This window comes from Salvelinus fontinalis, chromosome 33 (assembly GCF_029448725.1).
Source record: "Salvelinus fontinalis isolate EN_2023a chromosome 33, ASM2944872v1, whole genome shotgun sequence".
Lineage (NCBI taxonomy): Eukaryota > Metazoa > Chordata > Actinopteri > Salmoniformes > Salmonidae > Salvelinus > Salvelinus fontinalis.
In genome coordinates, this window is record NC_074697.1 from 28,379,615 (window position 1) to 28,402,068 (window position 22,454).

At 40.6% G+C, this 22,454-nt stretch overlaps 1 protein-coding gene across 4 annotated transcripts in view; it reads right to left on the reverse strand.

The window, feature by feature from the left end:
* LOC129831946 (roundabout homolog 2-like) overlaps nt 1-22,233 on the reverse strand; it is a 53,216-nt gene extending 30,983 nt beyond the window's left edge. For all 4 annotated transcript variants that reach the window (XM_055895589.1, XM_055895587.1, XM_055895588.1 and 1 more), the window contains exon 1: nt 21,698-22,233. In XM_055895589.1, the coding sequence (XP_055751564.1) occupies nt 21,698-21,776 (79 nt within the window). In that variant the 5' untranslated portion in view covers nt 21,777-22,233. The remainder of the gene's footprint in view (nt 1-21,697) is intronic.
* Between the last annotated feature and the right edge of the window lie 221 nt (nt 22,234-22,454).

The following is a 22,454-nucleotide window of genomic DNA, read 5'->3' on the forward strand; positions in this document are numbered from 1 at the left end:
AGGAGGAAGAAGCCACAGGAGATGGTAATGGCCAATCTCAATGTCAGTCAGGATTTCAGCAGAGAAGACATGAAGGCCAGTGACATGCTAACTAAAACAAGACAGAGAGAAAGCCAATAGAGATTGAACTGGGTAGAATATCAGAGAGAAAGAGAAGGAGAAAGAGAGAGGAGAGAGAGAAAGCTCTCCTATATCCCTCCCTCTTGGGATCCATTACTGTTACCCTCTGCTATATGGGAGAAGAGTACTACTCCAAGCCAAGGGCTTTAGCTAAGCTTTTAGAGTAGATGGCTCGAACAATGTGTACTACAGTTTTGGGTCTGGAATATATATAATTCAAATTAAGAAAAAAAAGCCAATGTGCAGTGAATGAGCAGATTTATCTTATTTTTTTTTACAATAAAAAGTAATTCTCTATGGATCTCCTTTGTTTAATTATATTCTTATGTTTTCCTGTCCATCTGTTGTCTTTTGCTTACTTGTTTGCCTGTTGTTTTTAAACTACTTCAACCGAATAGCCAGCCCCACAATGCAACAGTTAAGATTTTCTGAATTTGAATGTTCACCATGCCATTGAATATCGTGTTACAGGGACTGTTTACTGCAGTCAGTCTATAAATCTCCAGTGAAGTGAAAATCTTACATTACCAGAAGCGTATGGTGGGGAGGAGCATACAGCAACCAATTGACATACAGTGAGCTCCAAAAGTATTGCGACAGTACATTTTTTGTTGTTATTTTGGCTCTGTACTCCAGCACTTTGGATTTTAAATGATACACTGACTCGGAGGTTAAAGTGCAGACTGTCAGCTTTAATTTGAGGGTATTTTTATCCATATCAGGTGAACCATTTACAAATTACATATTTTTTTTAAATAGTCCCCCCATTTTAGGGGACCAAAAGTATTGGAAAGAAATTCACTTATATAGTGGGGCAAAAAAGTATTTAGTCAGCCACCAATTGTGCAAGTTCTCCCACTTAAAAAGATGAGAGAGGCCTGTAATTTTCATCATAGGTACACTTCAACTATGACAGACAAAATGAGGGAAAAAATCCAGAAAATCACATTGTAGGATTTTTTAAGAATTTATTTGCAAATTATGGTGGAAAATAAGTATTTGGTCAATAACAAAAGTTTATCTCAATACTTTGTTATATACCCTTTGTTGGCAATGACAGAGGTCAAATGTTTTCTGTAAGTCTTCACAAGGTTTTCACACACTGTTGCTGGTATTTTAGCCCATTCCTCCATGCAGATCTCCTCTATAGCAGTGATGTTTTGGGGCTGTTGCTGGGCAACACGGACTTTCAACTCCCTCCAAAGATTTTCTATGGGGTTGAGATCTGGAGACTGGCTAGGCCACTCCAGGACCTTGAAATGCTTCTTACGAAGCCACTCCTTCGTTGCCCGGGCGGTGTGTTTGGGATCATTGTCATGCTGAAAGACCCAGCCACGTTTCATCTTCAATGCCCTTGCTGATGGAAGGAGGTTTTCCCTCAAAATCTCACGATACATGGCCCCATTCATTCTTTCCTTTACACGGATCAGTCGTCCTGGTCCCTTTGCAGAAAAACAGCCCCAAAGCATGATGTTTCCACCCCCATGCTTCACAGTAGGTATGGTGTTCTTTGGATGCAACTCAGCATTCTTTGTCCTCCAAACACGACGAGTTTTAACCAAAAAGTTCTATTTTGGTTTCATCTGACCATATGACATTCTCCCAATCTTCTTCTGGATCATCCAAATGCTCTCTAGCAAACTTCAGACAGGCCTGGACATGTACTGGCTTAAGCAGGGGGACACGTCTGGCACTGCAGGATTTGAGTCCCTGGCGGCGTAGTGTGTTACTGATGGTAGGCTTTGTTACTTTGGTCCCAGCTCTCTGCAGGTCATTCACTAGGTCCCCCCGTGTGGTTCTGGGATTTTTGCTCACCGTTCTTGTGATCATTTTGACCCCACGGGGTGAGATCTTGCGTGGAGCCCCAGATCGAGGGAGATTATCAGTGGTCTTGTATGTCTTCCATTTCCTAATAATTGCTCCCACAGTTGATTTCTTCAAACCAAGCTGCTTACCTATTGCAGATTCAGTCTTCCCAGCCTGGTGCAGGTCTACAATTTTGTTTCTGGTGTCTTTTGACAGCTCTTTGGTCTTGGCCATAGTGGAGTTTGGAGTGTGACAGTTTGAGTTTGTGGACAGGTGTCTTTTATACTGATAACAAGTTCAAACAGGTGCCATTAATACAGGTAACGAGTGGAGGACAGAGGAGCCTCTTAAATAAGAAGTTACAGGTCTGTGAAAGCCAGAAATCTTGCTTGTTTGTAGGTGACCAAATACTTATTTTCCACCATAATTTGCAAATAAATTCATAAAAAATCCTACAATGTGATTTACTGGATTTTTTCCCTCATTTTGTCTGTCATAGTTGAAGTGTACCTATGATGAAAATTACAGGCCTCTCTCATCTTTTTAAGTGGGAGAACTTGCACAATTGGTGGCTGACTAAATACTTTTTTTGCCCCACTGTATGTGTATTAAACTAGTCGAAAAGTTACGTATTTGGTCCCATATTCACAGCATGCAATGACTACATCAAGCTTATGACTCTACACATTTATGCATTTGCCATTTGTTTTGGTTGTGTTTTAGATTATTTTGTGCCCGATAAAAAAGATATCACGAAGAACTGCAAAAGTCTTGCTAATGCTCTCCACTTTCTGGAGGACCGAGTTTTGAAATCAGTGGAATGCCAGAGGAAGCACAGTATGATATCTAAGGAGATGGAGAAAATTCAGACATCTGGTTGCAACTATGCGGAGGGAGTCGAAAAGAGAATACAAAGAAGGCTGTTGTATCAAACACCTGCCTCCGGATTACATTTTCAAACTAAGGGCAACAATGGGATCTGTAACAGAGAGGGAGAAGCGTTCAACTATGTACATGAGTAAGTCTAGCTAGCTACATTTTTAGATATGATACGTTTCTAATTTTGTCATGAAGTCATTTTCATTGCAAGTTAAAGTGTATTGTTAGCTAGCTAGCTAACATTAACTGGCTGACTCGCTAGCTAACATTACGTATTTGATCTGTGTAGTAATATTAGTATCTCAGAGCCATTTGTATTGCTAGTTATAGCCTAATGTTATCTAACTAGCTAACATTGAAAGTAGTTGGTAAGCTTTAGCTAACTATAGAGTCATGTAGGGTAGTAACGTTATGAGTTGGAATTATGGTTCATTGTTTAGCTAGCTAGATGTCTAAACAAAAAAAAGACTCTACCATCCAAGTAACCATTTCACTGTACCGTTTACACCTTCTGTATTCTGTGCATGTGACAAATACACTTTTATTTTATTAGATATAGTGTGCGTTTACCAGAGACGGTAATGTGAAGAACAACCGGACCTGCACCAAAGTCAAATTAGGATATAAAGTTTGGCCAACCAGTGTCCAAGTAAAAAAGAATCTCTGTTAGAATGCCTTGCTTTATTTCGTCACACTCACAACCGTAAGTTATTTTATGTAATTAGCTCACCATTAACTTGTAAATAATGATCTTGTTGTGAGTTTATTTTCCTGTAATAATGAATACAAATTAGATAAAGTTAAGACGTTGTCAGCTATATGATATAGTCATTATTTGAACTGGCTAGCCAGCTAACTTAATGTTAGTTAGCTAGCTAACAAGCTAGAAACAAATCAAAACAGAGCAAGTGTTTAGAAAGTTGCTTTTAGTTGCCTGGTTTGCTAAATTGACATATACTACATTCATTTTTAAATGGATGGGTTTATTTGTGTTAAAATACACCAGTTATGCTATTTTGGACCACCAGGCTGCTGATGTCATGCAGCCTGTAATGTTTATGTTCATACGTTTTCATAACGACAAGTTTGATGTCCTACGACAATAGAATGTTCATGATGTCACTGCGACAACTGTATATAGACATGTCGATAGACGTAGTATAAACCAGATTTTAGTCTTGAAATCTTTGGTTGCTTAGTACACTAAGTAGTCCCTCTGTATAGCACGTGGCTGCACGTGAATCCTTAAAGAGATGGTTGAGGCTAATGCTTAAGAGGGTATGAACAATGCTGAATGGGTGTAGACAAAGAAGAGTTCTCCAGAAGGTGTATCAAAATATTCACGGGGGGTTTACAAGTTTATCAACTTTCAAAGCAGAAATATTTTCCCCTTGTTCCACAACTGTATTGTATGATATACCATTTTCTAGCGCTGAGTCTCTACTTTTATCCAACGTAAAAAAAACACAATTTTAAATGTTGCTACATAAAACCGAATCGAACCGGTGGTTCACATATTTGTGGGTCTGTAACTTTGTCACTCATCATTATTCACGATTCATTCAGGATTATCCGTAATCATGGTAGCATCAACATTAATGTAGAAGTGTTGAGAAACATTCTATTCTTATTGACAATAAAAGTGACTCCAAAAAGACACAATATATTATATATCATTCATTTCTATTAGGAACAAAATCATCTGAAACATCAAGCAACAGCAAAAAAATCCAACACGTTTGTAGCGTCACAAGCTAAACACATAAAAAAAAATAAAAACAGATGTCATTACACTCAAATTAAAGCAGACAGTCTACACTTAAACCTCAGTCATTTTATCATTTCACTTTTGGGGCTCACTGTACATGCTGGCTTCTACACTATAGTCGTTACATCTGAAACGTGTGTATAAATCCAAGCTTTTAGCTGTAAGCAGATTTGTTTTTTTATGACCTCATTTGATGCACATCAGAAACACTGAACATGCCTTGAACCTGAGGAAAACACCCAAACAACAATCCCACCACGGTCGCTGTACCAGCTAAAACCCACAGGTTACGAGGGCAGCTAATACTAATGCAGGATGCGGATGAATGCTTGAATAGCGCCACATAAAATCTGTTCTGTTTTTTGCCTGATTCTGTCATTTTTTCCCCAAAATTCCATTTTGTTATTCCAGGTTTCCATTTTTCCATTTTGTTTCTCCTATCAAATTCACATGACATTTTTTACATTTTTATAGAAGAACAACAACATTGGATGTTCTAAGTCCATAACAATGTTTAAACCACACAAGGAGACCATTTTTTTAAGTCTGAGAAATGTTACCCTTAAATGCAAGTGTGCACCAGAAAGAAATCTTTGTTTGGTTAAGCAGTGTTGCTGTAGCGCTCATGTGAATGCAGAGTTTGCAAAACAAATAAACAAATACTGGATTGACACAAATAATCATGATATCATTCTGCCTGGTAGGCATAGGCTACTTTGTAGTTAACATTTAAGTGAGAAGATTTTTGGGAAAGCCTTTCTATCTCTAACAGAAGAAGGTTATCATTAGCATCATCGCTAACGGCTATACAAAGTGTAGACATATGCACGCACAACACACACACAGACAGGGGCATCCCTGTGCCGTTTCAGAAAGTTGCAGGAAAATATGAATCACTGATGCATTTTGTTCATGTCTTAGGATTCACTTGGGCAAATTAATGCATTTCCTAATAAGTTCAATAAAACATTTTAATATTGTTGAATTCCGTTTTAATGTCTGGAACTAAGATTTTATAGGGCCCTAATATCCGATGAGCTGTAGCACTTTTAATGCTCATTGAATTTCTCGATTCAATATTATCCCGAACAATTCCACAAATTCAAATACTATTCCCTCAGGCTGAACATTTCACTGTTCAGACAGCCAAGCAAAAATGATTTAAAACAAATCCTATTGTACATTTTTGATACTAAGTTCTTTCATTTCTGGGAAATAAATGGGAAATGTATAAATACTGAAATCCAATACAATTCCAAATATTAAAGGTTTTCACAATTCCAATTCAAACAGTCTAATTCAAATGCAATCATTTGAATTCAACGTTAATTCAGGAATTCCAATTTTTTATTAAATTGGAATTGACCCCAAACTTGGTACTTATAATCATAGCAGAAGCAACAGGCCAGGCCATAAAGCTTTTGTGTTTTATAATTTTGTTGTGGAAAAGCACACAACTCAGGCATAGTTGAAGGGCTATGTGGCAACCAGAAGCAGCAAACTGCTGTGACAAGTGTACTGTATAATCAGTGAGAACTCTGTGGCACCAAGGGCACCTGTGAAGCTGCTTTGATTAATAAATTAGGCTGTTTGATTTACACTGAACAAAATTATAAACACAAAATGTAAAGTGTTGGTACCATGTTTCATAAGCTGAAATAAAACATCCCAGATATTTTCCATTCTCACAAAAAGCTCACCTCTCTCAAAGTTTGTACAAATTTGTTTACATCCCTGGTAGTGAGACTTTTTCCTTTGCTAAAATAATCCATACACCTGACAGGGGTGGCATATCAAGAAGCGGATTAGACGGCACGGTCATTACGTAGGTGCACCTTGTGCTGCGGACAATAAACGAACACTAAAATGTGCAGTTCTGTCACACAACACAATGCCACAGATGTCTCAAGTTGAGGGAGCGTGCAATTGGCGTGCTGATTGCAGGAATGTCCACCAGAGCTGTTGCTAGAGAATTGAATGTTCATGTATCTACCATAAGCCGCCTCCGTCATTTTAGAGAATTTGGCAGTACATCCAACCGGCCTCACAACCGCAGACCACATGTAAGCACGCCAGCCCAGGACCTTCACATCCGCCCTCTTCACCTGCAGGATCGTCTGAGACCAGCCACCCGGAATTTCTGCACACACTGTCAGAAACCGTCTCAGAGAGGCTCATCTGCATGCTTGACCTGACAGCAGTTCGGCGTCGTAATGGAGGAATCCCTGTTTCAACTGTACAGGGCAGATGGCAGACAGCGTTGTGTGGACGAGCGGTTTGCTGATGTCAACGTTGTGAACAGTGCCAGTATGGTGGTGGTGAGGTTGTGGTATGGGCAGACATAAGCTACGGACAATGAACACAATTGCATTTTATCAATGGCAGTTTGAATGCACAGAAATACAATGACTAGATCCTGAGGCTCATTGTCTTGCAATTCATCTGCCGCCATCACCTCATGTTTCAGCATAATGCACGGCCCCATGTCACAAGGACCTGTACACAATTACTGGAAGCTGAAAATGAACTGGCCTGCATACTCAGACATATCACTCATTGAGTATGTTTGGGATGCTCTGGATCGACGTGTACGACAGCGTGTTCCAGTTCCCGCCAATATCCAGCAGCTTCGCACAGCCATTGAAGAGGAGTGGGACAACATTCCACAGGCCACAATCAACAGCCTGATCAACTCTATGCAAAGGAGATGTGTCGCGCTGCATGAGGCAAATGGTGGTCACACCAAATACTGACTGTTTTTTTTATCCACACCCCTACCTTTTTTTAAGGTATCTGTGACCAACAGTCACATGAAATCCATAGATTAGGGGTGAATTTATTTATTTAAATTGACTGATTTCCTTATATGAATTGTAACTCAGTAAAATCCTTGAAATTGTTGCATGTTGCGTTCATATTTCTGTTCAGAAGAAGATTGTGGGGCGGCAGTTGAGTGCACCTTTAAAAGACAAAATCACAGACAATTAACCAAGCTTGCCGTTTGTTACTAAGAGAAAAACATGTCACTGAAAATAACGGAGGCTTCTAAAGCAGTAAAACATTTGATTCTCCTTTGTTAAATTTTCAGCTTGTGTTTTTCTTGTCCAACTTATTTTTTGTTTACTTGTTTGCCTGTTGTTTTTAAACTGCTTCAACCGAATAGCCAGCCCCACAATGCAACAGTTAAGACTTTCTGAATCTGAATGTTGTGTTATTTTTACTGCGGTCCGTCTATAATCTCCTGTGGAATGAATACCTTCATTACCAGAAGCGTATGGTGGGGAGGAGCATATCGCAACCTATTGACATACATGCTTGCTGCTACACTGTAGTAGTTACATCTGAGGCGTGTGGACAAATCCAAGCTTTGAGCTGTAAGCAGATTTGTTTAATTTATGACAGGCAATTCCAAGGTAACGGAATTATGCTGAAACTCAGATGTCACTTTTAAAATGTATACCAAACAAAAATGTATTGAAAAGTTGAACAAACCATACGGGTTGTGCTGTTTGTGCAGTCATTCTCTTACCAAACTTTGCATCTGCACTGTAAATGTGTTTTTGTCAAATTTTTGGTGGAAGTCCTTGTGCATAGAGTTATGTTTATTTTTTTTTAAACCAATGTTTTTTGTTTGGCATACATTTTACAGTGAAAAATCGGAATTTCGTTAATGTGGAATTACTCTGAACTCAGAAACACTGACCAACATGCCATGAACCTGAGGAAAACACCCAAACAATCCCATCACGGTCGCTGTACCAGCTAAAACCCACAGGTTACGCACGAGGGCAGCTAATACTAATGCAGGATGCAGATGAGTGTTTGTAATATCAGATGAGCTGTAGCACCTTCAACCTCTCTCATTGCTTTCATAATGACAAAAAGCAAGGCAACAGAAAAAAAGTAACATTTGAAAATATTATTCCACATTTCATATTCAGTTTAAACTATTCCCCTCTCGACTCATCTCTCTGCAGCCTTCATTATGATACATTCCATCGCTCTTTCCCTTTTTCAACTCTAATACAATTCCAGCTGAGTTGTTGTTATGACCAGTCTCATCTCCCCTATGGTTCACAGATGCTGGGACCTGATCTGCATATTTGGCTGAGTTCCCCCACAAGAAGTTAAATCAGACAATAGAGGAGAGTCTCTGCTGCTTTTCCCATAATGCCATTCTCTGGGATTACTGAGAGCTAATGGGTACTTACATCATAGCAGGAGCAACAGGCCAGGCCATAAAGCTTATGTGTTTTATAATTTTGTTGGGGAATAGCAGACAGCTCACCCATAGTTGAAAGGCAAACACCTTTATCTGGCTGTGTGACAACCAAAAGCAGCAAACTCCTGTGACAACATCAAACTTCTGTGACAAGTGTATAATCCGTGCAAACTCTGTGGCACCAAGGGCATCACAACACCTGTTCTCTCAGAAGATACTTTGATGTACACTGAACAAAAATATAAAATGCAACATGTAAAGTGCTGGTCCCATGTTTCATGAGCTGAAATAAAAGATCCCAGAAATGTTCCATACATCACCTTTGGAAAGATAATCCATCCACCTGACAGGTGTGGCATATCAAGAAGCTGATTAAACAGCATGATCAGGTGCACCTTGTGCTGGGGACAATAAAAGGCCATTAAAATGTGCAGTTTTGTCACACAACACAATGCCACAGATGTCTCAAGTTGAGGGAGCGTGCAATTGGCATGCTGACTGCAGGAATGTCCACCAGAGCTGTTGACAGAGAATTTAATTTATCTACCATAAGCCGCCTCCAACGTAATTTAAGAGAATTTGGCAGTAGGTCCAACCGGCCTCACAACCGCAGACCATGTGTAAGCACGCCAGTACAGGACCTCCACATCCGGCTACTTCACCTGCGGGATAGTTTGAGACCAGCCACCAGGACAGCTGATGAAACTGTGGGCTTTGCACAACCAAATAATTTCTGCACAAACTGTCAGAAACCATCTCAGGGAAGCTCATCTGCGTGCCTGTCGTCATCACCAGGGTCTTGACCTGACTACAGTTCGGCGTCGTAACCGACTTCAGTGGGCAAATGCTCACCTTCCATGGCCACCGGCACGCTGTAGAAGTGTGCTCTTCACGGATGAATACCGGTTTCAACAGTACTGAGGCAGATGCCAGACCGCATGTATGGCGTCGTGTGGACAAGCGGTTTGCTGATCTCAACGTTGTGAACAGAGTGCCCCATGGTGGCAGTGGGATTATGGTATGAGCAGGCATAAGCTACGGACAATGAACACAATTGTATTTTATCGATGGCAATTTGAATGCACAGACATACCGTGACGAGATCTCGAGGCCCATTGTCGTGCAATTCATCTGCTGCCATCACCTCATGTTTCAGCATGGTAATGCAAAGCCCCATGCTGCAAGAATCTGTACACAATTCCTGGAAGCTGAAAATGTCCCAGTTCTTCCATGGCCTGCTTACTCACCAGACATGTCACCCATTGAGCAAGTTTGGGAAGCTCTAAATCGACAGCGTGTTCCAGTTCCTGCCAATATCCAGCAGCTTCGCACAGCCATTGAAGAGGAGTGGGACAACATTCCTCAGGCCACAATTAACAGCCGGATCAAATCTATGCAAAGGAAATTTGTTGCGTTGCATGAGGCAAATGGTGGTCACACCAAATACTGACTGATTTTCTGATCCACGCCCCTACCTTTTTTTAAGGTATCTGTGACCAACAGATGAATATCTGTATTCTCAGTCATGTGAAATCAATAATTTAGTGCCTAATTATTTTTTTTCAATTGACTCATTTCCTTATATGAACTGCAACTCAGTAAAAAAAAAATAATTGTTGCATGTTGCGTTTATATTTCTGTTCAGTGTACAATCAGGATGTTTGTTTTATGAAGTAAAAGGAAAGCCGCACACTCAAATGCAATAAATGTGTTTCCAATGTTGACAGCTGGGCCCTGATTTCATTGGTCAATTTACAAATATCAACAGTACATAAAAAAGCATGAATGGATAACATATGATCATAGATACAATTAGGCTACATCATATAGGCCTACAAAACACAATATAATTTACAATGGATAGCAAAAATCACAGGAATGGCTTCAGATCAAACTACGTTGAGACCGAAGGGATTGATGGTCTTTAAATTAAAGATCCAGGTCGGCTTCTCATTTTAACAATAAATCGTAAAAGTCCCCCCTCTCCTAGGAAGTGTGACGTGTTCTATGCCGATATAACGAAGGGACAAAATAGGGTGGTTTGCTTCCAAAAAATGGGCAGCAATTGAGTACGTCGAGTTTTTGCACCTAATGGTGCTACGATGCTCAGAGATTCTTACTTTTAGTTCACATGAGTTTTACCAGAAGAACATATAAGATAAATAACTGCCTTAGTGGAGCATGTAATAACACCTTTGATTGGGATTTGTTTCCCTGTTTGGGGGTGTTTGAAGGATCTACATTTTTAAGTGCCACTTCATTGAACACTTGAGATGTTGTGAGGACGTATTTTGGTGTGGTAAATCAGAGTTTATCATTTGATCTCTGAGATTTCTGCCCCGCGAGAATAAAACCAAGGGAGGTTTCGAAAACACATTATCGATACGGTCATCAGATCTTATCATGTGCCAATGTTTGTGAACGATTCCCTTAATTTGTTCAGAGCACTTAGTGTGTAGTGAGAACGCAAGAATGGTTATTTTTGCGAAACTGTCCTTGAAAGAGATCTCGTCTCGATTTGTTTTGGATTTCCTCAATGGCAGTATTGATCTGACCATTTCTGTACCCCCTTTCATAGAAATGTCTTTGCATCGCAACCATGTTTCTGTCGAAGTGTGATTATTTTTTGCAAATTCTTTTGATTCGACAGAACTGGCTGTAGAGCAAACTGTTTTTCAAGGGAAGAGGGCGACAGCTATCAGCATTCAACAAAATGATACAGCCAGTGGGTTTCTTGAAAAAATCTGTGTATAGAACATTAACCTCACAAATAATCAAAAGATCAAGGAAACTGATTTGACGTGTTAGATTGTATAGTAAATCTCAGGTGCTCAGACCCAGCGTTAAGAAAAGCATGGAACGCCTAGATCTGTTCTGCATCACCCCTCCATAGAACTAAAATATCATCAATGTACAGTGTCCAAATCATTTTTGAGAGGATTGAGAATTGACTGTTTCTCCATGTAACGCACATACATATTCGCATAGTTAGGAGCCATCGGGGATCCCATAGCAGTATCCTTCATCTGGATAAAGAAATCCTTTTGAAACATGACATAGTTGTATGAGTACTATTTCAGTCAATGTTATAATGTATTTACATTTTTTTATTGAACCCTTATTTTACCAGGTAAGTTGTCTGAGAACACATTATCATTCACAGCAACAACCTGGGGAATTGTTACAGGGGAGAAGAGGGGGAATGAATGAGCCAATTGGAAGCTGGGGATGATTAGGTGGCCATGATGGTATGAGGGCCAGATTGGGAATTTAGCCAGGACACCAGGGTTAACACCCCTACTCTTACGATAAGTGCCATGGGATCTTTTAGTGAAGACAGGGAGTCATGCACTGGAGGGTAGTTCATTTGGGTCACGTTGTAAGGCTGCTTTGATGTGTAATCAGGCTGTTTGGTTTATGACAAGAAGATTGTGGGTGGCAGTTGAGTGCACCTTTCAAAAAAAGAAACATGAGCAACCAACCATGTTTGTGACAGAGAAAAACACGTATTTGCCGATATTGGAGGCTTTTATAAAGCGGTACAAACATTCAGCTAATACTCATGGCCCATTTGGCCTGGATAGCATTCAACCACATGAAATAAATAGCATGGTGTGTCCTCAGAGAGTTCAATGTGCATATGGAATTCTTAAAAATGCTTTGGTGTGACTTGATTTGACCCAAATTATAATTCTAGGTCAATCCTTGTTTCCAAATGAACTAACAAAATTAAACACACTAAGGGTGAACAGCTAAGGGAAGGGCATATTCATGAATCCAAATGTCCACATAAATGAATAAACACAGAACAGAGCTAAATCTTAAATCTCTGCTGTCACAAAATGCTCCCATCTGTGTTGATCCAATAAGTAGTTATGTAAGGTTTGTGTCATTATTGTAATACTACACACTGGAGAAATAATGTACATACACCCACTTCACAATCAGACTATTCCTTCACTCAACACACGCCACACAGAAGAAGCTTCCAGCGCTATCAAATGCCAGAGCAGGAGCCTGGGTTGTCCATAAGACTGAATTGTGGGCAACCTTGAAGTGACTTCCAGAGGGAGGGGCCTATTGAATGAGAGGCTGTTGGTCTCAAACAAGGTGATCACTCTCTACCAGCCTCTCAAGGATATCTCCACGCAGCAGTGAAGGTTGTGTACAGAGTAACAGAGAATCTGTCTGGAGCACTGTACGCCTACTAAAGTTTCCTGTATCTCTGGTAGGAAAGAAACTTAAAGCAAATAGCTTGCTCCTGTTATGGTCATACCTCATTAGATAGATGTTGTGCAGATTTCCAGAATGAAGCTGACATTCTCTCCCCTCGTTAGGTTAATAAAGCACTAACCTTGATGTAGTAACACAACTACAATTCCATTTACATCTACAACTCGCATACTGTGCGACGGAGTCCAAAGAGCTAATCATTTTATAGATAATGTTTCACTCATTATGCAAGGATGATGAGTCTAAATAACATCCATCATCATACACTGTAGATTTATTAAGATAGTAAAAGCTATTCATGGAGAACATGAAACATCCACAGCAGAGCAAGCAACCAAGCCCTGTCAGAGAGTGACAGCAAAATAAGCCAAGCACTATCTGATAGACAAGCTATTGAATTGGCCCTAATTGCAACTTCAGACACCCACCCACATATTGGCTCATGGCTTCTCATACACTTCTGTCTTATTAAGCAGGCAGAGTTAGCAGGAGAAGAGCTTAGGGGAAGATCAAGCCCCATCTTTACAGCCCTGTTGATCAAGGCTATATTTGGCCTATGGCTGCTAGCTATGACATTACGTAATTGGGCTTCTTTCATTAATTAATATTTACAAATATTAAGCATGCGTCAGTGTCTTTCTTCCCCAAGGGCATAAGTGTACCCCCGTCATGCTAACATGGTGTGAAAACAACAAAACCAGAGGGAGAACTACGTCCTGCTTCACTTCAAATCCTGTTGTTGTTCAGGGTAAGAGTACCCCTCTAGGTCGGCGCTGGGAACACAACACTCCTCAAAACAGAGATACTACACCCCAGACCCTGTTTCCTATATTTTTCACAGTATACAAAAATCAGGAGAGACAGAGTGTACCTGTTGGGTAATAATGTAGCTGGCACACAAGGATACATTCGGCCACCACCACACAAATTTGTAGGGGCTGTTTACCTTGGGGGCTGGTTGCTATTCATTAAGATTTCACTTCTTATATCATTTACATAATGGAATGGACCCAAAAGCCCTTGAGAAGCATTCGAGAGTCATAAGGAAAAAAGTTTGGTTACTCTTGGCACGCTGTCAAATGGTCTTTGAAGGGCAGACTCAAGTAATGTTCTCAGTCTTAAACTTGTAGTCTTCCATTGACTCGCATGTTACAGTGCATTCAGGAAATTATTCAGACGCCTTGACTTTGTCCACATTTTGCTACGTTACAGCCTTATTTTAAATATGTATTTTTTTGTATCAATCTACACACAACACCCCATAATGACAAAGCAAAATCAGGTTTTTAGAAATATTACAAATGTATTAAAAATAAAAAACTTAAATATTACATTTACATAAGTATTTAGACCCTTTACTCAGTACTTTGCTGAAGCACCTTTGGCAGTGATTACAGCCTCATGTCTTCTTGTGTATGACGCTACAAGCTTGGCACACCTGTATTTGGGGAGTTTATCCCATTACTCTCTGCAGATCCTTTAAAGCTCTGTCAGGTTGGATGGGGAATGTCACTGCACAGCTATTTTCAGGTCTCTCCAGAGATGTTCGATCAGGTTCAAGTCCGGGCTCTGGCTGGGCCACTCAAGGACATTTAGAGACTTGTCCCGAAGCCACTCCTGCGTTGTCTTGGCTGTGTGCTTCGCCCCAGTCTGAGTTCCTGAGCGCTCTGGAGCAAGTTTTCATCAAGGATCTCTCTGTACTTTGCTCCCTTCACTCTTCGCTCGATCCTGACTAGTGTCCCAGTCCCTGCCGCTGAAAAACATCCCCACAGCATGATGCTGCCTCCACCATGCTTCACCGTAGGGATGGTGCCAGGATGCACCGGAGCTCAATTTCGAGTCTAATAGAAAAGGGTCTGATTAGGGATTTCTGTTTTACATTTTTTATACATTTGCAAAAAAATCTATAAACCTATTTTTGCTTTGTCATTAGGGGGGATTGTGTGTATTTAATCAATTTTAGAAAAAGGTTGTAACGTAACAAAATGTGGAAAAAGTCAAGTGGTCTGTGTATGTGCTAGTCTCATATAGTTCCCATCTGAGATAGGGCCTTTGCCTGGCAGTTGCCCTTACTGCCCATGACTCATCTCAGTGATGTCATCAGCATGTCCCAGAAGCAGGACATTATTCAGTGATATGATTCAAGCCAGGCTGTGTACTACAATAGTAGGCTGTGAGCAGACACTGTTCTTGTGGTTTCATCATCCAGACCAGAGACCATTTTCATTAAGTGCAGCTCTGAGAGGCTTTGGGTGAACCTGCAGCCATGATGTTTCACTAGCTAAGTAACTATGGGGAGGAGGAATTGGACAGATATCTCTGTTGGCTATTTCATTAACTGTCGCTTTTAGAAGGGTGTTTAGCATTGGATTAGTATAACGCCAAGCACAACAAGTGCTCTGAATTTATTCAACTTAACTTCAGTGAAATAGCAGTGATTTGTCGTTACATAGAGTAAAACAATTTAATTCCGACCTGAATCAGATTGATCAGTCTGTGTGTGTGAAACACTCTGGTGAGGCAAGTTAAGTGCTGAGACTGCAATCAATATGTTAAGCAGAGACCGTTAGCTCTGGCAACTCTGTCTTGCTCAACCCGAGGCACACAATTCTCCCCCTTTCTGCCTTCAATCGAATGCAATTTGTGGAGGGTCCCTCTTTTTCATGCAATCAAACAGAGGCTTAGGAGGACACATGCAACACACAAGTTCAAAAACAACTTAGGAAAGTATTGGCATATTGATGGACTCCAGAGAGAGGATGGAGACCATGCATTAACAGCCCTGTTCTCACAATAAAGTAAGGTAGTGCTATTTTCAGAGACTGACTCTAAAAGTGGAGGCCAAAGTCAACCAAGACCACTGCTGCTAACATGATGATGCAGAATTGTCTTACATGCACCCCTGTAGTACACAAGTGTCTATCATTTGTGTCTTTAAAGTAAAAGCTTGTTTTTTTTTTAAACATGACCGTGGTTTCAATTGTACCCGAGTAGTTCATGTTTTTGACATCAATCATCCTGTCTCAGGGTCATTATTTCCAAATATTGTAGTACTTATCCTTTCATCATAGGATTGCCAGTCTATCAAAGGATCATAGGAATTCTTGAGGTCCTACAGTAGCCTATGACATAGATATTCACAGTGACTGAGGCAGCTGCATTGAAGTCATATGAGTCTGTTGTGAGTCCCTGTCAGTGTCAACACAATACTTCTGGTGGAAACATGCATAACAAAACTCAAGATGTGTGAAGCATATCACTCAATACACTTCATACCATACGGCACCAGTGTGATCTGACAGCGACTTAAAAAGAGTTTGATGGGAGGGGTGTCTGGGGGATATAATGTCAATTACACACAGGCACGCACAAACGCATGAAAGCATGCACACACACTCACGCCTATGGCATCACATTTGATTAAAGAAAGAATTGTAAGTCAGTCGTAAAACTTTGGGATTTTTAAATGAAAAAAAAGAAATATAGTGTACTGTTCAAAAAGTATTGAGGAAACAAATAAATATTGTAAACAAAAACGAATCAAAAGTATTGCAAGCCTAAAACAAACTACAGTACCGGTCAAAAGTTTTAGAACACCTACTCATTTAAGGATTTTTCTTAAATTGTAATATTTTGTACATTGTAGAATAATAGTGAAGACATCAAAACGATTAAATAACACATATGGAATCATGTAGTAACCAAAAAAGTGTTAAACAAATCAAAATATATTTGAGATTTGAGATTCTTTAAATAGCTACCCTTTACCTTGATGACAGCTTTGCACACTCTTGGCATTCTATCAACCAGCTTCACCTGGAATGCTTTTCCAACAGTCTTGAAGGAGTTCCCACATATGCTGAGCACTTGTTGGATGCTTTTCCTTCAGTCTGTGGTCCGACTCATCCCAAACCATCTTGATTTGGTTGAGGTCGGGGGATTATGGATGCCAGGTCATCTGATGCAGCACTCTATCACTCTCCTTCTTGGTCAAATAGCCCTTACACAGCCTGGAGGTGTGTTGAGTCATTGTCATGTTGAAAAACAAATGATAGTCCCACTAAGCCCAAACCAGATGGGATGGCGTATCGCTGCAGAACGCTGTGGTAGCCATGCTGGTTAAGTGTGCCTTGAATTCTAAATAAATCAGACAATGTCACCAGCAAAGCACCCCCACACCATAACACCTCCTCCTTCATGCTTTACAGTGTGAAATACACATGTGGAGATCATCCGTTCACCCACACCATGTCTCTCAAAGACAAGGCGATTGGAACCAAAAATCTCCAATTTGGCCTCTAGAACAAAGGTCAAATTTCCACTGGTGTTTGGCCCCTTATTGGTGGTTTCCTTGCAGCAATTCGACCATGAAGGCCTGATTCACACAGTCTCCTCTGAACAGTTGATGTTGAGGTGTGTCTGTTACTTGAACTCTGTGAAGCATTTATTTGGGCTGCAGTTTCTGAGGCTGGTAACTCTAAAGAACTTATCCTCTGCAGCAGAGGTAACTCTGGTTCTTCCTTTCCTGTGGCGGTCCTCATGAGAGCCAGTTTCATCATTGCACTTGATGGTTTTTGCGACTGCACTTGAAGAAACTTTCAAAGTTCTTGAAATGTTCCGTATTGACTGACCTTCATGTCTTCAAGTAATGGACTGTCATTTCTCTTTGCTTATTTGAGCTGTTCTTGCCATAATATGGACTTGGTCTTTTACCAAATAGGGCTATCTTCTGTATACCCCCCTACCTTGTAACAACACAACTAATTGGCTCAAACGCATTAAGAAGTTTGAGCTCAAACGCATTCATGACTACCTCATGAAGCTGGTTGAAAGAATGCCAAGAGTGTGCAAAGCTGTCATCAAGGCAAAGGGATAATTAACTTGTAATATTGATCACCATGTATTTCACCATAATATGCCAATTATTTAGCTAACGTTTCTGCTCACGGGAAGCAAGTCAAGACGGTGTGAATGACCAGTGCACCGGTGTTGCATCGAGGTGCTTCCCGACGTGAGTTGCTTCCCACTGGGCAGCTGTATGGTCTTCTTCTATGAGGTTTAACGGCAGTTGGCATCCAATTTGTTGCATTACCGCCACCTACTAGACTGGAGTACAACTCCCTTATACTTTGCTTGAAAAATAAAAATGTACTAAATAAATACCTTACCATTTAACACTACACTCACTAATTTCAAAATTATATAAAATAAAATGAACACCACCCTACTCCACTAATTAAATGTAGTTATTCCTACCTCATGCCATCACCACTTAACACACCCTGTAACTCTTCTGATGTCAAGTCTCGCACACCCAAATACCTCTCTGCAGCTGCCATCTCAACCTCAATTTTCTGGAACTTCCGTTCCATCCCTGCAGTACAGTTGATAACCATTGCTATAAATGCTAAAAATCCAATATTACTGAAACATATATCACTTTTTGGCCTATTCCCCTGTACTGGTATATCTCTACTACTCTCACCACTACTCCCCCTTAACCCATCTTCACTGCCTCTGTATATGACAACTTCTGCACTACTCAAACACTGGAAACCTAAACCTGCCTCTATCGCACGGGACATTTCTGATCCCCAGCCCCATGCGCACCCCTACAATTAACACATTCCATTACTTTCCCCAATATTACACATTCCTTTGTCTCATGCCCTTCTGTACACTTCTCACACCTTGGACCCTCCCTCCTACACGCTGCTCAGCTGTATGGTCAGATGTCACCTGCCAATTTGTTCTATCCCACTTGATTTTATTTTGAGTAGGAAGGCAGCCTACATGAGAAATAACTTGTAATATTAGTAGTGACCATCTGGATGCTACAGTGATTTATTTATTTATTTATTTACCGTTATTTTACCAGTTAAGTTGACTGAGAACACATTCTCATTTGCAGCAACGACCTGGGGAATAGTTACAGGGGAGAGGAGGGGGATGAATGAGCCAATTGTAAACTGGGGATTATTAGGTGACCATGATGGTTTGAGGGCCAGATTGGGAATTTAGCCAGGACACCGGGGTTAACACCCCTACTCTTACGATAAGTGCCATGGGATCTTTAATGACCTCAGAGAGTCAGGACACCCGTTTAACGTCCCATCCGAAAGACGGCACCCTACACAGGGCAGTGTCCCCAATCACTGCCCTGGGGCATTGGGATATTTTTTAGACCAGAGGAAAGAGTGCCTCCTACTGGCCTTCCAACACCACTTCCAGCAGCATCTGGTCTCCCATCCAGGGACTGACCAGGACCAACCCTGCTTAGCTTCAGAAGCTAAGCAGCTAAGAACATAGTCTACTGTTCAATGGGGGGAGTATTGGAGCAACTGGGAACACAAAAAAAACGTGGTAAAATCATGACATCTGTGAAAAAGTCAGTTTCCGACCTCGAATTCCGAGTTGAAAACATTTTATTTATTTTTATTCCCAGTTGTCTTGAACACGGCATATGCTCTGCAAGCCGACAGTACGACACCTGGGCAGTGACTTTCACTCCCGCTTGCGGAGCACTACTGTTCAGCGAGTGATGTAGCTTGGTAGAGGATGACAGCGTTGATGATGCGTTCTGTGGGAGTGGTTGCTGAACTCTCACTCCAAAATGTATTGACCAACAGTAACCAATTTAGTTCGCTCCCTTCTAAACCCAACAGAGAAATTAAAAAATGTAAGTGCTGGGGAAAGAAATATTGTAACCTTAGAAATGTGATTTGAAGAGACTTGAGAAATGCAAGCATAGGTGAGGAAAAGTTGCGAACCAAGCAGAGAAGATTGCTTGTAAGTAACCAGGTTTCCATCCAATCTTTTTATGCGAGTAAAGTACATGTCGGACCAAAATAATTACTACAAGCCTGAGTGGGCTCCCGGGTGGCACAGTGGTGTAAGGCACTGCATCTCAGTGCTGGAGGTGTCACTACAGACCCTGGTTCGATTCCAGACGGTATCACAACCGGCTGTGATTGAGAGACCCATAGGGCGGCGCAAAATTGGCCCAGTGTCGTTAGGGTTTGGCCGGGGTAGGACGTCATTGTAAATAATAATTTGTTCTTAACTGACTTGCATAGTTAAAAAAATGTAAATACCGCATTTACTTTGATGCAGCCTCCGCAGAAGTCAGAGCATTCATACTTCTTGTACTTTGCGGAGCTGATCTGTTGTCAAGGAAGTGAGTTTGTGTTTATACAGGACCTCCCACCCCCACCTACCCTCACCCAATCATGTCAATGTGTAGCTATATGGAGCCCTCCACGTTGTTACAAAATTTGGAGGCACATGGCGATGCGGAACGGAGCTCAATTAGGCCACCGCAAGCATTCGGAGGATCCACAATTGCATCACACCCTCCGTACTATATTACAAGAGCAACGATAAATTAGCTTAAAAGCGCATGTGCCAATACCTCACTAAATAAACACAACATATTTTTTTGTGAGAAATGCATCAACAGAGCTGAAAATGCGATGGAAACCCATTTAACTTATTTTTTATTCTGTACATGGGAATTTAAAGGAAAAATTTATTTTTATGTGCACTACGCCATCACACACAGCCTTTTATCTGCAACAAGTGAGTTTGATGTTAACATCTCTGCTGGGAAAATGTGCCATTGTTTTTATGCAGATTTTAAAATATTCACATGAACATCTGTCTCCAATTGAATGGAAACCTAGCTAGTGACATGAACATATTAATTTCCTTTTTTATCAGTGATATAATTTATTTTTGGCTTGCAATAACTTTATATTAGTTTTTGTTTACAAATATAACATTTTGTCTATAATTACTGTTTTCCTCTCAATATGTTTAGGACTTTACAATATATTGAATGTTCCATTTAAAAATGAAAAAGTATTTTGACCCATGAAAAATAACTCACAATAATGTTTTAAAATCAAATGTAATTCCATACACTTCACACTACAGAGCTATGTTTTGGATAAAAGCAGTGTTTTACAGTATAATACAGTGATTTGCATAACCTTGTGATGCATACCCTTGTGATATATAGCCTTTTAAAATAATAAATATAATGTAAAACAAAAATGAAGAGAGATCAACAGCTTGCATTACTGAATATTAATACCAATCAAAACATTGTTCCTTAGCCTAGCCTACAGGTAACTGCCAAAATAAAGGAAACATCAACATAGTGTCTTAATAGGGTGCTGGGACATCACAAGCCGCCAGAACAGCTTCAATGCGCCTTGGCATAGATTCTTCAAGTGTCTGGAACTCTATTGGAGGGATGCAACAACATTCAGCCACAATAAATTCCATCATTTGGTGTTTTGTTAATGATGTTGGAAAACACTGCCTCAAGGGCCACTCCAGAATCTTCCATAAGTGTTCAATTGGGTTGAGATCTGGTCACACACACACTTAACCCCCTATGCACCTTTGAGAACCTGTTTCAGATCTCTTCTAGCCATGGTGGACAAAATAATGGGCAACTGGGCATTTTTATACATGACCCTAAGCATGCTGGGATGTTAAAAGCTTAATTAAACCTGTGTGTGGAAGCACCTACTTTCAATGTATCTTGTATACCTAGTTTACGCAAGCGTTTCCTTTATGTTGGCAGTTACCTGTACTTGATGCATCGGCTACACGTAAAAGTTGAAAAGATGGAAGAGTTCATATTGTAGTGTCTCTCTTACCCAAGGCGGTACAGATGATTGATACCGCCAATAGCAAGATATGCGTGGTATGTGTCTCCAAATTCTTGTAGTTAGTCATTTTTGCGTAGTGACAGGTCTGTCTATGTCCAAACTGGTTTTCAACCCTCAGTCACATTCAGTATCCACTTTTATCAAAGGTAAACAATTACAGTGCTTACTACGAGCTCAGCTGAATTTTTTTCTAACGGTTAAAACTACCCCACAGAACTTATTTGACAACAGCTCTCCGGACCCGTGACAATTTTGCCCGAAGAAATACATCGCCGCATCACTTCGCCCCGTACATTATGCACGCAAAATCACAATGAAATCATATTGTAGCGAAACGTCCTCAGCAAAACAAGAAATCGATACGTAAATATATTAATCTATAAAATATTAAGAAGACAGCTTCGTCGGAGAAGTTGCGCTCCCGCTCGCATCTCTGTATGTGTGCCTGGAATAAGAGACCACCACTTTACGAATGGTACCCGACGCACATGCTGAATCAACTGCGTACACAGCTCTCAGCTACAAAACCACAAATACAAGGATGTATTCTTAAAGAGACAGGAGCGACATCTGTGCAGGCTCTGACCTTGCCACTTCATATCCCTCTGCTGCGCTACGCATGGCTAGATGACCGTGAGATGATTCACAACCTAAAGGTCTGTGTTTCAGCCATGTCAATCTTTACAGTAATTGCAGGTGTCAGTTTCCCCAACTCATATGGGCCTAACATCGTATGGCAAAGCAA